Source organism: Oncorhynchus nerka, linkage group LG3 (genome assembly GCF_034236695.1).
Source record: "Oncorhynchus nerka isolate Pitt River linkage group LG3, Oner_Uvic_2.0, whole genome shotgun sequence".
Taxonomy (NCBI): Eukaryota; Metazoa; Chordata; class Actinopteri; order Salmoniformes; family Salmonidae; genus Oncorhynchus; species Oncorhynchus nerka.
The window spans coordinates 28615730-28632700 of NC_088398.1; the positions used below are offsets into that span (position 1 = coordinate 28615730).

The 16971-nt window shown below is 44.3% G+C and overlaps 1 protein-coding gene across 1 annotated transcript in view; it reads right to left on the reverse strand.

The window, feature by feature from the left end:
- LOC115106241 (plectin-like) overlaps window positions 1–13112 on the reverse strand; it is a 138895-nt gene extending 125783 nt beyond the window's left edge. The window contains 2 exon segments of the mRNA XM_065005601.1: window positions 10344–11714; window positions 11717–13112. Of these exon segments, the coding sequence (XP_064861673.1) occupies window positions 10344–11714; window positions 11717–13073 (2728 nt within the window). The 5' untranslated portion in view covers window positions 13074–13112.
- Between the last annotated feature and the right edge of the window lie 3859 nt (window positions 13113–16971).

The window sequence follows — 16971 nt, forward strand, 5'->3', positions numbered from 1 at the left end:
GATGGCTCTGGTGGGTCTAACGGATCACAGGAAAACCTGCACCACGAGACAAGGTGATGGGCTTCCCATGTTACCATGCACTGACTGTGTAATGAGAGCTAAGCCCTTTGCTGCTGCAGTAAGGTCACTTCAATCACATACCGGGTGCTGACGTGCTATCAGCACGGAAAGACCCCGCAACCTTCACGGCTTGCCACGGGTTATGCCCTCCGACCACAGAGGTCCGACCAATAAAGGTGAAGCTGGTGTAAGCATGCAGGACGAAATTAGCATGTTGTAAGCCGATTCAATCACAGCAAATCAAATCAATGTTGGAAGTACTGGAAGGCACTTATGACCCTCATATTAATTTGATATATTTGCAATTCATATATTTGTGATATAAGTAATGACCTTTCAAACCTTGGACACTGATTCAGATCCAAAGAATAACAACCCCCCCCCAATGCCTCTCTTACCACATGCCACGACTGCTAACATGGCTAGGATAGTAGCCAGCATTTAGAGGGTTAACTTCCAACACAAGAGGGCTGAAGAGAGTAAAGCAAAAACGAGAGAGAGACAGAGTTACTGTAGGAAGAGAGAGGGCTGGTGAGAGAGAGAAGTAGAGGAAAAAGGAGACCTACTGAATGGTACAGCCGGCTACTCTATGACTTTGACTCTCCTTTACTTAAGGTTAGTGTGTCTTCTTAGTGGGAGACTACGACTGAAAAGCCCTTTCCCCTTTTCTCCCTATCTCCTGAAGTTCTCTTACCTTGCCTCTTCAGTCTCGTCAATCGCCAGACTGCGATCAGGGTCACTATGTGCCCCAAAACCACCAGGGCAGGGTACATGGGTCCTGGGGGGCTCGCCACAGCCAGCAATAGGACAGAGATAAGCCCAGGACAACTTTGGCAGCACTGACAGACAGGTGGTAGGGCATGGAGTGGGAGGGGAGTGGGGCCGTGTGGGTGTGCCAGAGGAGAAGAGAAGGTGGGAGTGTGGTTTAAAAAATAATGACAGGCAGTTTCAACCTTTCCTGGCCAACACAGTGAACCCCTAGCTTTCTCTCACTCGCTGCGACGCCCTCAACACTTCTTCTGTCCCTCATCTAGGCTTCTCTCTGTTTACAACACACTCTCTCTCTCTTTCTCTTTTCTTCCTCTCTCTACATTCTGAACGTATGTTCCTATAATGTATGTGTCTGTTCTGTAATAACCAGCGCACTCTGTGTGTTTACAGTGTCTGCTTTCACTGCAAATGGCTGTCTAAGCTAAAGTGGATCTAGTCACACTGGGCATTTAACTAGACTCTGTTCATTAAACGTACAGACACACACACACGCAGTCAAAAAAGGCACGATAGACTTCAAATGAATGAACAGTTTAAAAAAAACTACCACTGTAAAATTATGTCAAAATCCTATTGTCCCTCTTGAAACAATCTGATAATATGGTTATAATTTAAGTAAACGTTAACAGTAGGTGGACGTTTACATTGAGAGTATTGTGTTCTTACCACGTTGAATTGAACCCCCTCTCTGACTGATTCCATCCTAGAGTATCAATGTTAATTTTGTTCCCCTTTTCTCTCTCTCACTGCAGCCTAATCACTCCCATATGTTCCCCAATGAATGCCCCCCTCTTTTCCAACCTCTACAACATACAGTACATCGTAGTTCAACTGAACAAGGATTTAGTTCTACAATATTTCGCAAGGAAGTAGGTGATGCAAATCCCTTTGTTAGGTTAATTACAGCGGGACTGGCTGGTCTGGAAGCGTTATCTAAGTAGGTCCTGTCACGGAGCGATTCCAAAAGGAGAAAGCCCAGCCCGATTGGAAGAATGGTAATCACAAGTAAGGCCAGTCATCCCAGGGTAAAGGTCTCGCTGTGATTTCAACATCTAACAACGGCATGTTTACCATATTAGCCCATCAATCACGCCTTCACACACACCCCATGTACAGTATCACCTCCATCTTGCAAAAAAAAATGTCCTTCGAGAATAAGAGTGAACTAAGCGCAGACAATTTAAAGAGTCATCAAATAATCCTGCCTTCTAAATCTCTACGAAAGAAACAGACCACCAGTTAACTTGCTTAAATACAACAACAACAATCCCAAATGGCCTGGCGACACTGGTGGCTTGAGCAAGGCTTGTGCAAGACACGAAAATAGATAGCCCAAACAGACACAGAGGAGTTTCAAATGGAGCAACACTATCCTTCTAGCCAGTCACAACACTCTTTTTCTGGACTCACGTCTGTCCAACTCAGAGGACCAGACAGTCCCCTTCGGGTGGCTTCTGTTGTCCTTTTTTTTAAACAGTCAGCAGACATGATTCACAATTCAAGTCTGCCATAGTGCCAACAGGTTTAAATATGGAATAAAATACATACTTCGGTAGCTGAAGGTTGCGGTTAAGCGGCCGTGAGTGTGTGCGTGTGTGTGTGGTGAATGTGCATCTGTGTGTAGTACGGATGTGCGTTCCCCCCTCTCAGCAACACAACAACATTTCACACACCGCGTTTGCCAAAAACACACAGTAGGACAGCCGACAGAGAGACAGATGGACATCGACCCCAACAACAGTCACCCCAGTCGGTTGACCTACCAGGTATGATCTTCATCTATGTTGTCAGGAAAAGAGAGCGGAAGAGGAAGTAGGAGGAACAGAGAGAGCCGAATCAGGGAAATGAGGTGAAAGAGGAGGACTCCTGTTTGTTTGCTCTCCGCTGTCCGTTTCTCCACCTTCTTAATTTTGACAGCCCCGTGCCTGCTGCTAGGATTTGTCAGCCTGTTCTCTAGTGGCCTCACAATTAGAAGGGGGGCAAGGGGGAACCGACAGGGCCGGGGGGAGTGGTGGGGGGAGGCAAGGGGCGGTATTGAAGCTTACTGTTGGGCTATAAATAGCAGACAGGGACAGATGATCACACCATCACAGTTTAGAAGCTGATGGAACCACCCTGGCGGCCATTTTTTTTTCTGCAGTAGCCACTACGCCAGGCTACTTCCCTTCTCAGATGAGATCTTTATTCAGTGAGATTATGTCACAGGTTTCAGCCAGGCCAGGAAAGAGACCTGACCCATTTAAGAGGAATCTGATGACGTATACAGTTTGCCTGAGCACATACTGTACCTACATACACGAAGTAAGTCCTTCAGCTAATACTGTCATCAAATAGCCTATACTATATAGCCATCATCTAATACCACTACGGTCAGTTGAGCTTTCTGTCAAAAGCCTATCATCTATGTGGCATGAAGACACAAGTGAAGAATCAACAGGTGAAGAAGGACGTGGTTCTCAATTAAGCACCGTGTCAATTACAATGTACTCTGACATAAACCTGATTTCTCATATCCAGAACTGGAACTAATCTGGCTCAGGCTGGCTTGGTGGTCTTCTTTGAAATGTCAAACTTAACTGTCTAAATGCCAGTGAAAACACTCCTATTTCGTGAGAGATAGATTGGCATGACCTAATCTCCAAGCCTCTCGAACTAATGATCCACTGTTGCTTTGGGGACCCCTGCAATGTATAACGTTAGCTAAATATAGCATTTCTTTTCAATTGGTGGCTATGTATCGAAGTGTGCTTGTGGCATGGTGAATTACAGTACTGACAATGTATGTTCCATTCGCAACAATACCATACCTACTTTCTGAGACCGTTTTTCTTTGGTCCCCTATGTTTGAGGATGAAATAGGCCTTTCTAAACTCAGTATTATGTGTTCAACGTTAACTAGGCTTAGTCATTTGGAGCTCTGTGAAACTGAGAATCAATATTTTGTCTGTTAGGAACTGATGTTCTTATAGGATTATCTATGGCCCAAACACAGTTCCTAGTAAGATTGACATGGAATATTTCCACCAAATGAACCAATAAAGAGGTGCAGTCATTTCTGTAACAGAGCTATACTACGACACCCCTTGGAGGCTCAGAGTAGTCCATAGACATGACTTTGTAAGGATCTGGGTGTAGCTGGTGCAGAGGAGTCAGGCGCAGGACAGCAGAAATGAGTAACACAAGGAACATTACTCAGAATGACAAAATACATGAAGTAGCACCAAGCCCACAAGCATCGGACCGAACTTACAATAAAAAACACGCACAAAAACCATGGGGAAAACAGAGGGTTAAATAATGAACACGCAACCGGGGAATTGAAACCAGGCGTGTAAAACAAAGACAAAACAAATGGAAAATGAAAAGTGGATCGGCGATGGCTAGAAGGCCGGTGACGTCGACCGCCGAACGCCGCCCGAACAAGGAGAGGGACTGACTTCGGCGGAAGTCGTGACGGACTTCCTGTTGGCATTTCTATATGTCAACAGATAGATAGTTCACCCCTATAGTTCACCCTTGTGGTATCCATACACACATTACTCACATTTCTGGAGTGATGAAAAGTGCTGGAAAAGTGCCTAAAAAGGCTTTGAACATTGAAGAACTGAGAAATAGTGCCATATTTATCTCCCTTATACCTTTTTTAATTACATTTTTTCTACAGGATTTTTTTCTTTGTATTTGTTATGGCCAGTCTTTCTGTTGAAAAAAATGAAAGGCACAACATTGAAAAACACATATTTGTTCCATTTAACTGACCATAAGTCCACGTCCATTTTCGACCAAGCCATAAAGGGGCCCCATATATATATATGTTCTATACATATGTATATGTACATGTTCTATATATCTAGTGGAGAAAGCTCAGCTAATTCTCTCTAAACCATAGAGTCCCTCTCTGCTCTAGTTAATGTTCCATCTCGACTCGGACAACGTCAGGCGGGTAGCTGCTGAAAAACATACTGTTACAATTCGGGAGGTTTGTGTTGAAAGTCAGATGTTTCTGAGACCGTTGAAAGAGTAGAGAAACCCTATAGTATTTTGTATATGGGTGGGTGTTGTGGGAGGTGGCTTTGTATGTGTGAGCGTGCATGTGTGCATGTGTGTGTACACGTCACAAAATCAACATTGACTTTTTAGAACCCATTCCCTTCCCTCCTCTCAACACCCAGGGGAGGATCGTCATACCTGAGCCACATACAGTGCCTTCGGAGATTATTCATACCCCTTCACTTACAGTATTCAACATGTGTGTTGTGTTACAGCCTGAATTCAACATTGATTTCTCACCCATCGACACACAACACCCCATAATGACAAAGTGAAAAGATGTTTGTATATATTTTTGAAAATATATTGAAAATGAAATACAGATATATCTTATTTACATACGTATTCACACCCCTGAGTCAATACATGTTAGACTCACGTTTGGCAGTGATTACAACTGTGAGTCTTTCTGGGTTAGTCTCTAAGAGCTTTGCACACCTGGATTGTACAATATTTGCACATTATTTATTTATTTAAATCTTCAAGCTCTGTCAAGTTGGTTGTTGATCATTGCTAGACAGCCATTTTCATGTCTTGCCATATATTTTCAAGACGATTTAAGTCCAAACTGAGACTACGCCACTCAAAAACATTCAATGTTGTCTTGGTAAGCAACTCCAGTGTAGATTTGGCCTTGTGTTTTAGGTTAATGTCCTGATGAAAGGTGAATGTGTCTCCCAGTGTCTATTGGAAAGCAGACTGTACCAGGTTTTCTTCTAGGATTTTGCCTGTGGTTAGCTCTATTCCATTTGTCATTATCCTAAAAACTCCATATTCCTTGCCGATGACAAACATAACCATAACATGATGCAGCCACCACCCATGCTTGAAAATATGAAGAGTGATACTCAGTGATATGTTGTGTTGGATTTGCCCCAAACATAACGCTTGATATTCAGGGAAAAAAGTTCAATGCTTTGCCACATATTTTGCAGTTTTACTTTAGTGCCTTATTGCAAACAGTATGCATGTTTTGGAATATTATTTTTTTCTGTACAGGTTTTCTTCTGTAATTTAGGTTAGTATTAATGGAGTAACTACAATGTTGTTGATCCAATCTCAGTTTCCTATCACAGCCATTAAACTCTAACTGTTTTAAAGTCACCATTGTCCTCATGGTAAAATCCCTGAGTGGTTTCCTTCCTCTCCGACAACTGAGTTAGGAAGACGTCTGTACCTTTGTAGTGACTGGGTGTATTGATTCACCATCCAAAGTGTTATTAATAACTTCACCATCCTCAAAGGGATTATTCAATGTCTGCATTTTCTTTTTTACCCATCAACCAATAGGTGCCCTTCTTTGCGAGACATTAGAAAAACTCTCTGGTCTTTGTGGTTGAATCTGTGTTTTGAAATCCACTGCTCTACTGAGGGACCTTAGAGATAATTGTATGTGTGGGGTACAAAGACGTGGTAGTCCTTCAAAAATCATGTTAAACATGCAACTTACAACGTGATTTGCGAAGCACATTTTTACTCCTAAACTTATTTAGGCTTGCCACAGCAAAGGGATTGAATACTCATTGACTCAAGACATTCCAGGTTTTCATTTTGGATTAATTTGTAAACATTTCTAAAAACATAATTCCACATTGACATTATGGGGTATTATGTGTAGGCCAGTGACACAACATCTTATTTTAAATTCAGGCTGTAACACAACACAATTGAGAAAAAGTCAAGGGGTGTGAATACTCCCTAAAGGCACTGTAGCTTCTAATGTATGTTGTTGACCAAGGACCAAAATCCAATATGTACCATGGGAAATACCTAACATCAGCTCATCTTGGCCTACTACTCATTATAGGAACATATGCTATTTATTTGTGTGTTTGTTCCATAGTTTAGACTACAGTGAGTTAACTGTTATGTGGAGGCAGTAGATCTCCCAGTCACTCTGACATGAGCCAGCCAGGCTGCACTCATTACATTGTATTACAAACTATAATTAACGCTGGTTGTTCCAGCAGCCTTTTTCCTCCATGTGAGCCAGCTCTGCTCCAACTGGCAACCCCTCTGCCTGCCTACACTGGGAGACAATACTCTGCAGGCTCCTGTGAGAGGACTATGTTACACAACCTCGATATACTGCAGCGATACACTATACTATTATCTACATTGTTTCGTTGTTTGATACACGTTCCTACAATTGGATCAGACCCGTGTGACATCAAGCATGTGACGGCAAATCAGAGAGATAAGATAAGTACATATCTCTCATTTCATCTCGTTATTTCAGAAATATGGAGCGACGCGTGTTTGCCTCATCAGCCGGCCTGTAAACACACAGGTGCCGTCCCAGCCCAGGAGACATGCCTGGCGGTGTCAGTGGAAAGACATAGGAGCAGCCGAGCTACCCAACCTTGTTTTGAGCACAACAGCAAAGCCCAGATTCACAGGCTTACACTGTACTCAATATGCGCATAGCTGCGATGTGACGGCTAACAGTGCTCGACCCCCATGTTTTTTCACTTACGGAAGGTTAGGCTCACACCCTCACATACGCCACACCACAATCGTGAGCCATTTATTATGAGAAGGGACAGAGGAGAATCCTGAGAGTTGCTGGTAATGTCATATATTACACAAATATGTGGGAATGCCGTGAACCAAAGTAGAGAGAAGCCTAGCAGAACAACATGGCCTGTCAGAAATATGAGTTGGGGTCGGGGTAATGGCCTGTTGTGTCCCACGTGTGGGCAGATTTTTGAATGGCGCCAGCAGGCAGCCCCACTTATCGAAAACACTGCAGCTTTTGTTTGAACATGCAGTGCTATTCATTCATCACACACGGTTGCAAATGTCACAGACACAGAGTAAGTGTTTTCCTGGGATTTCCCAGATCAAGAGTCACTGTCGGCTTGGCCTGATGTATAAAGAGCGTTAAAGTGACAAGATCTAAAGATCCCTGTTTTGATTTCCACACATGAACGTATTCTATTGATCTGTGTGTTTGTTCCATAGTTTAGACTACAGTGAGTTAACTGTTTTAATGGAGGCAATAGATCTCCCAGTCACTCTGAGCCAGCTCCCGAGTGGCACAGCGGTCTAAGGCACAGACCCTGGTTCGATTCCAGGCTGTATCATAACCGGCCGTGATTGGGAGTCCCAATGGGCGGTGCAACAATTAGCCCAGCGTCGTCCGGGTCAGGCCGTCATTGTGAATAAGAGTTTGTTCTTAACTGGCTTGCCTTTTTAAATCAGAACAGCCACATTGACAGAAGTCTAAGAAAGGGTTGAATGAGTCCTGAGAGTCTCAGACAGTGTTACAGTAGCAGGATAAAAGTAGGTGCAGTGTATCTGAGGGTATTACTAAATCCGACAGCGATATAATTAGATACCATGAATACTAGATGCTCTAGGATCTTCAGACATGAAGAGACACCCTCGTACCAATGTGGTGTCTGCTAAACATCTCCATTTGATGTCATTATCACTGCCAGATGTATTCCTTCACATAGATACTGTTTCTAACATATCTTACGGTATGATTGATAAAACTACATGATTGGTCACATGACATGCATTCAAAAATTCATTAAAAAAAATTCCCCATAGAAAGACACTACGCTTTTACAGTGGTATTTCTGGGGTAATGAACACATACACATGGCTATTATGGATCATCCACTGTAGGTGGCAGCAGTGAGTTAGCAAACATTGGTGTTATCTGCGGTTAGGATGGCACTCTGAAGCATGATGGGCTTCCCTGCCAGATCAGTTATACAGTCTTTATTATCCCATGACATTCACATAAAGACCAAGGAACCTTATTTCTTTACATTTCACACTGATGACAAAACAAAATGGAATGTAAATGCCCTAACATACAGTATAACAACATGCCACTGGACATTTTGAAGAAGATTTTGCCTCCAGATTTGTTATTCGATCCATATCTCAAATGCTCTAAACGCTGTTGACTAGGTGATCTGTTCACACACACTAACTTTAAATTGCTGAAAGTGGAGTCATTCCCCTGATGACAAACACAGCTTGACCACTGCCTGTCATGTGAGCAACGCAGCTAATTCATTCGAGACCTGCAGAAAGCAGTGTGACGTGCGGCACCGAGGAAACACACCCAGAATAGTACGGCTATGGTATGAGCAAACTATTCCAATTTCCTGTCCGTTCTGTCGCTCACACAACAGCACAGGCAACGCCCATGTGTACTGCTCTCTCACCACTCTGTGCAAGGGTTATATTCTACAGTATATACTCATCAACACCCACATAATACATCTCAAAACCCACAATCCATAAATCTCAAAACCAAATTGTCACCAACGTGCATCTTGCTTTAATAACAACAAACAACAGCAGAGAAACAGAGATTTATACTTCTGGTTCAGTCAAAGCCAACAACATGGGATAGCATTAGCAACATTTTTACGCACATTCCAGCAATTTCCGTGAGCCAATGTGGGGTGGAGAGCTGGGAGCTGCAAGCAGGTATGATAACATACTGTTCACCAGCCCCATATCGCTAGCCTGTTGTTCGATAACGCACACAAAGGCACACTATTATCACACCCGAGAGGGGAAACCAGGAACCAGAGACCACCGTTCAAAAATCACAGTGCCAAGAACACAACCTTCCTGACAACAACAGAAAACACAGAGAAGAGCGAGAGAGAGATTCTCAAAAGCACCACACCCCCTTCTCTCATTCATTCTCTTCCTCACTTTATAGCGCAGGTCATCTCCACAGAGAAAAGACAAGAGGGGAGTAAGCTAGGCGTTGCACATAGCCACACCACAGGAATTACTGCAGGTCTGAATCATTTCTGGCAGGGAGACAGTGAGTGTGCATTGCTTAAGTCCGAGTTGCTTAAGTCTAAACTCAAGGTCAGGTGGTTCTGCTGTGCAAAAAGACACGTTTCAACATGCATTGTATGCTACAATATGCTGTTATGCATGAACATCTATCACATTTTTGACTTTGTGGTGTGTATAGGATTGAGTTATCTTCCCTGCCAGTGAAACAGATAGGATATGAATATACATTAGGGTGTGAACTACTATAGAGGCATGCGCTCTCATAGATAAATCACAGCTTCATGGTAGTTGGTTTGTACTCATTCATCATCTCACTGAAACTATTCTTAAAGTGCAACCGGTTTTATAATAGAATATAAATCAAAACACTGAAACTAAGGCCCGGGACTATAATACAGATTTTTGCTGACCAAACTAATACCATCGTTTGAACTTCAAAGGATATACTCTGAAGGGAAAGATGCATAAACCAACAAGTATAATAACCTAAACACTGTTTATACCACTATGCAACTAGAACATAATAGCACATGGTAAAAGACATGGTAGTGCCATCACCACAACGCCCACCTAAGATTCCCACAGTACATACAAGGGAGGAAACCTCAGCAACAGTGACATCACACAATAAACACACAGGACAGGAAGTAAATAGGGGGAAACAAGAAATTCTCGCAAACCTTCTATGAAGTTGGGGAAGGTCTTCTCCTCGGGTACGTCCAGAGAGTGGTCCCAGTCATCGTCGGAGATGGTGCTCTGGGCGGACTCGACCACCGCTCCCCCGGCCAGGAGAGCCCGTTCGATGGCCAGTGCGTGCAGGACATCAAAGTCCAGTTCTTGCCCTGCTATCTCAGGTACAACAGGAGGAGGAACCTCTCCTCCAGCCACTGCCTGTGGGCTATTTATGTGCTGCACCTCAATCACCTCCTCCACCACTACTATCTTCTTCCTCATGTTGGCCTCGTCTACAGGCTGGTCACTGGTGTCCTCCAGGTGAGGCTGTGCTGGCAGAGGGGCTGTGGCTGCAGTGGTAGCAGGGGTCTGTGGGGGTTCCTTGTCCTTCTCCAAGGCCTTGGGAGGAACAGATAGACTTTTCTTCTTCTCCTCCTCTGTGCTCTGTGCTGCTGCTAGAGCGGCTGAGTGTTGTGCAACAACTCTGGGAAGCTCCCCCTGCTCAGTGTGGAGGCTGGCCCGTGCCTCGACTCTGGCTGACACTGTCTCTCGGGCTGCAACGGGTGCTTCCCTCGCAGAGGAGGTTTTTGGTTTCGGGTCCTCCCGTTTGATTTTTTCAGCAGAGAGCTGGGCAGGCTCCGCCTCCCCTTTGTCTAAAGCAGGGGACCCAGCCTGCACAGCTGCTGCCACGCTGGTTTCCTCAGACCACGTTCTTTCCGGAGGCATCTTTGGACAGCAGTCCATTACCTTTGCCCCGGGGGTGTTTGGGAGGTCACCCTTGACGGTGGCCCTGGTCAGCGGCACCTCTGTTGCTGATAATGTTTCAGCTGCAGGTGGGGATAATGGTTTTGTGGTTTCAAGGTTTGGGGAAGAAACCTGCTTTTTCTTTTTAGCTTTTTTTGCCTTTGATGAATCAACCACAGTTGTTTCTATAGGGGCTTTAGCCTCCGGCACTATGGCAGGTTGAGGTGGTTGCAGTGGCAGTGTAAAAGTCATCTCCACAGGTTTGAGGGCTTCCTGTGTCATCTCCATCTTTATTGTCTTCGCCACTGTCACCATTTCCACTTTAGTGACACTCATCTTTGACCTGTGGGATATTTTTCCAGATGAGCCTGAGGTCACTTTATTGGTTGTCTCAGCCTTCTCCTGCACTTGGACAGTGATTGGAGGCTCAGCTGGAGGGGCTGCAACGGGATGGGGTGCATCTTGTAATACTACAGATTTCGTGTTGCTCTGTTCCACCACTGGTTTGGAGGTCTGATGATCAGCCTCTTTTGATTTTTGAACCTCAGCCTTAGTTTCTCTTCGAACCTCAGCCTTAGTTTCATTCTTGGATTCTGGTCCCTTGGGCTTTATTGACGATGTCATAGCTGGTGGGGTTTGGCAGGCTCCTGTGTCTCTTCCTCTGGGGTCTTCAGTCCTTTTTCTGGGGACACCTTTGTGACAGGTGGTTCAGCAATCACAGCCTTCGCTGTTGCTTTTTTCTTCTTTGATTTGGAGCCATCTTCAATCATCACTTTCTTAGTTTCGATAACCTTCTCAATAACAACACCGTCATTGCCATTGACCACTGGTAGGTGAGCAGTGATGTCAACTTTGAATGATTTGGTGGGTTCGGCTGAGAGCTTCGGGGTCTCTTGGGGGACAGTCATTTCTGATGCTTTCTTGGGTTCTAGAATTACCTTCACTTCTGTTTTTTTCTCCTCCTTAACCTTTTTAGTAGGGGGCAGGGGTGCTGGGATGGCTGGCTTACTGGGGAAACGTTCAGCAGAGACTTTGGGGGTCTCCTCAGGGACGGTCGCTGCTGCAGCTTTCTTGGGCTTCTCTTCACCCGTTTCATTGAAAGAGGATTCAGCTGAGACCTTCACTGCTGCAGCCCCAGCTACTGCAGCACTAGCCATTGCAGTAACAGCTAATGGGAGGGCTGTTTTGGAGGAGACTGACTTGATGCTGACCTGTGATTCATGTGTTGAAGTGGAATTTTTCTGAACCGGAAACACCTGGGGCCTTTCTGCATGGACCTTAGTGATGATCTTCTCCTGGGGGGACATCACTGCTTTTCTGCTACTAGCCTCAGTGGTCCGAAAGAAGGTAACCGTGGATGCCCTCTTCCCCTGGCTTTCCTCCATCATTGAAGCCTCAGTGTGGAAGCCCTGTGCCATCCTCGGGGGAGGCTGGGCCTGGGCCTCAGATACCCATGGTGCTCTTGGTCTGACCGGCTCGGTGGCCATGGGGCGACCTCTGAACCTTGGCGTTCGGTCTGAGGGGCCTTCCTCCTCAGCTGCGTCCAGCCTCCTGTGTCGGTAGACCTGGCGCTCAGCCATCGCCTCCTGACTCTCTTCTCTGCCAGGTTTGGGGACATAAGATGTGGGGCCGTCCACTGACTGGACCCCACGCGCTGCCCTTTGGGCAACGGCCAAGGTGGCTGTTGGACGGCGAACCCTTTGCAGGGAAGAGGGGACGATCTCAGCAGGCAGACGGAGGTAGTCGCGCAGGTAAACAATGCCCTCGTTGGTCAGGTACCAATAGAAGTGCCTCCAGGCGAACGTCTCCCTCAAGTAGCCCCTGGACTTGAGGGAGGCCATGGCGCGGATCACCTGCAGGTTTCCCACGCTGGGGATCTCTGGGTGCTTGGTCTGGGGCCGCTTGTCCTTCTTGGCCACCATGACGCCATCGCGAAACAGGAGCTCGTAGATGACCCTCAAGTCCACCAAGGGCATCACCATTCCGGCCACCATTGTTGCTCTGTGTGTGTGTGTGTGTATTTGTGTGTGAGTGTGTGTGTGTGTGTGGGTTTGTCCCTTCAAAGTACGACTAACAAAGCTGGAGCCACTCCGCCAAGGGAGAATGAATTTCAGGATGACCTCACTTCTCAGTCTGTGAAAGGGTCCAGTGGCTAAAACCTGTGCCAAGTGCTTTTCAATCCAATCACAAAAAGTATGAATAAATCCTCTTATTCTCTCTTATTGCTTCTTCACTCTCTTCTTGTTGCCTTTGAGCGCGTGAGGAAACAGAGGAAACTTAAAGAAAACTTCAAAAACTAAGTCAAAAGAGTACTGTTCCACCCTTTAGTCAGACTTGCTTGGAAGTGAACAGACTCCGGTCTGACGCATGTAGCGGCAGTGTCAGAAGGAGAGAGAGAGAGTGTGTGTGTGTGTGTTCGAGAGAAAGAGAGAGAGAGGCACACTGCTCCAAACGGCTCCTCCTACCTTCTCTCTACAGTTGAGGAAAAGTTGGCATGGGAAAAAAAAAAACTTCAGAGTAAACAAACGTAAACAACGGCAGAAGGCCGAAAATGACTGACGAGCGGGTGAATAAACGTGCGCAATCGAGAATAGACTAGGATATGCGAGTGAAAGAAAGAAAAGTCAAATGAATGGAAGCTGCTAACAGACCTCTGTAGTACTTGAGCACATGCAGGGCTGTTGCTAAAAGAAGACGCCCACCCACACACGTGTGCTCACAGTCACACACTGTGGGTTGGACCAGGAGAGATTGGCTAGCGGCAGTAAAGGGAGACAACCTTTAGGCATGCCATCCTACACTGCAGAGACACACTAGACATTTGCTTGTTACCCCCCAACCACCCTGGTTTACACATTTCAGATCCAGTATCACTGGCTGCCTGACTTTTGCCCTACACACAGAGGATCTGCCTGAAAACTGCATCTCTCCAGACCCCATGCCTAAGAGAGTAAACACACTTTCTCCTTTTATATAGTATGACACATACAGATCATGTGAGAGATAAAAGAGAGATAGGCTATAGCCACAGCTACGGTGACATGGACAGAGGCTTTGATGTGACCGACTAAAATTAGAATGCTGTAACTTGATAGTTAGACAAGTCAGGGTGGAAAGCACAAATAGCCCTATGGGACTGAACTTATTTCACTAATCCATCTTGTTCACAAGCCAAAGAGGTATAGACAGATCGCACGCATATAACTAACCAAACCATCGATTTCATTCAACTCTATTCATGTCAGTGTTTTGTTAGGGCACCAGGTGAAGAGGAAATTAAAGAATCTCACCAACTTCTCCCAATGTAACCCATTAAAGTGATGCAACAGGCTGTAAGAACCACTATTCCCACTGTCCAAACGGCTCACATGGAGGCTTCATGCCCTGATATAGCCAGTGAACTTGTATTTGCCTGACTCAACTATATAAAGAGCCTGTACATTATAGCTAACCTTTCACAGCACCCAGGAACATGATATCAGATTACCCTCCCCGAGATCATCTCTCTCTCTCTCTCTCTCTCTCTCTCTCTCTCTCTCTCTCTCAGAGGGAGTCTCCAGTGCATTCATGTGTGTAAGAGAGGAAAACTAGAAAGTACCCTTAGGGGAAGAGAGATCAAGGCAGAACATTTCATTAGTCTGAATTATATTCCGTTCACACACTTATCAGGTACAACAAACACGTGGGTCTGAAACTCACTGATAGATAGTATGTGAGTAATGCCTGTGGCGACAACGCAAAGAATGCCACGAGGAAACGCATAGGCTACTATTTCCAACCACAAAAAAATGTTTTATTTTTCATCGCCATGGCGACAGACATACAAGACAGTGTTCCAGTTCAGAGCAAGTCAAATAGAGCTCACCAGCTTGTAGTCCTAAAACCCGGAAATTAGTTACCTCTGGTTCGTTCAGCCATTCCTATGGGGAAAATTAATGGGGAAAGAATAGGGTTTTGGGATAAATGGCAAAAATAAGGTCTGAGGTTAACACAAGGAAATCTTAGGAAATACATTTTGTTCTATGAGATAATATCAGTCAGTTAACCTGACCTTTATGAATTATGAAGCCTTTATGTGCTTTGTGCATTTTAGGATTACGTAAAGGCTATAGAAATTCACAAAAAGTGACATTAGCTGTCGAAGATTATCTCATAGAACAAAACATATAAGATCTCCTAAGCCTGTATTTACCACAAACCTTATTTTCGTCGTTTATCCAGAAACCCTACAAAAACACCATTCATTTCCCCATAGGCCTTGTCCAAGGAACCATGGCGGAGTTAGTGTCTACAAAAAGACACCATTACTATTTCTCTCTATATCCTCTTTCAGGGCTGCAGTGGGCCATAAATATGTTGTTCAGGGCAGCTTGACTCCACTGCCACTTCACAGACAGCTGTCTGCAACAGTTAGCATTGCGCTCTCAGCCAAACTATACAATAGGCGCAAGTCAGCGTTCAATCACCAATCAAGCCATCCTAAAATAATCACCTGATGTAATTGCACTCTTTAGGTCTATATTTTAGAATTACAGACAGCTCCTTAAAACTAACTGCATGCAATTAGATCTAAGGCGCTCATTTAAAAAAGTACATACTGCCACAATAATAGCCTCGTTCATGAACACTGAAGACTTGTTTTTATGCATTATATAGCGACAAATGTAAATAATTCCAACAGAGGAATTATAAAAAGCATATGCATGACCAGGGTAGCAATTGAAAGATAAGACTTTGGAAATGATGGGGAAATTGTCAGACCAAAAGACTGTTCACCTGACACAAGACTGAATCCAAACATTACAATGTTAATTTTATGTGCATTTTACTTTAACCGTACTTTTCACAGCATTTGTCAATGACAACATCTGAAAATACTCTGGATACATTCAACATAATACGAATATTCACTGTAATTTTGGAGTAGGGGCAAGATAAGAAGAAAAAAACAATTACGGGTTTGAGTGAGAGGACTAACTGGTGTCTCCAAGTGGCCACACACCTGTCCAAACTTGAAAGTAGTTTCAATGCACTTTTATGACTCACGAAAAGAGCTTTCAACAGCACGGTGCTTTGTTTTCATTTTATTTTGAGCTCTCCTAGCTTTGCCACTGAGGAACTGAAGTAAGCGCACTTGCACAGGCCTGTGTCCCCACCATCACACAATTACTGTTGTTGTTTACATAATCCAAAAACGTTCCATTATAAATCACAATCTGGGTCAGGTGGGTAACATTTGAAAGCTTATTCTATTGCCAACATGATAACTAAATGATAAAACACCATCACCTTTGAACCTAACATGACCTTACACACTCAAGACTAGCAACTCTTTCAGAAGAAGGGTCAGTGGCCACATTTAATAGTGTAAAAGCACAAGGAATGCTGAAGGCAATGTACTTCAAACACATTCCTTGCAACTACGAAAGAAATGGATTATCATTGGCATGCTACAGTCTGCCTAATCACAGAAAGGAAGGTTGTGCAGGTGTGCGTTTGTACTCCTACACGATTCATATTAAGTTGCAATATGCAGAAATCGCTTCGCCATTTCCTGGTTGCTGAAAATGCGAATAGTTCACCTAATTTCAGTTTGTGACAAAACAACTGTCGAGAATCATTGTACCATCTAAACCGCTGTGAAATATATTTTCAATAACCAAAAAGATTGGATTTTCAGCTGTTTGAAGCTGGTGTACAAAACCGAAAATAAAAGAAGAAAAAAACTCAATTTAAGCAAGGGAAGCATAGAAATAGAGCACATAGAACAGATCTCCCGCTGCTTAGACTTGCTTTCAGTGACAGCTCTATAACTCACTATAAATCACTATTTTATCTTTTGCTTTAAAATTAAATGTCTCCAATTAATCATCAATTTCAAAAGGACCATGA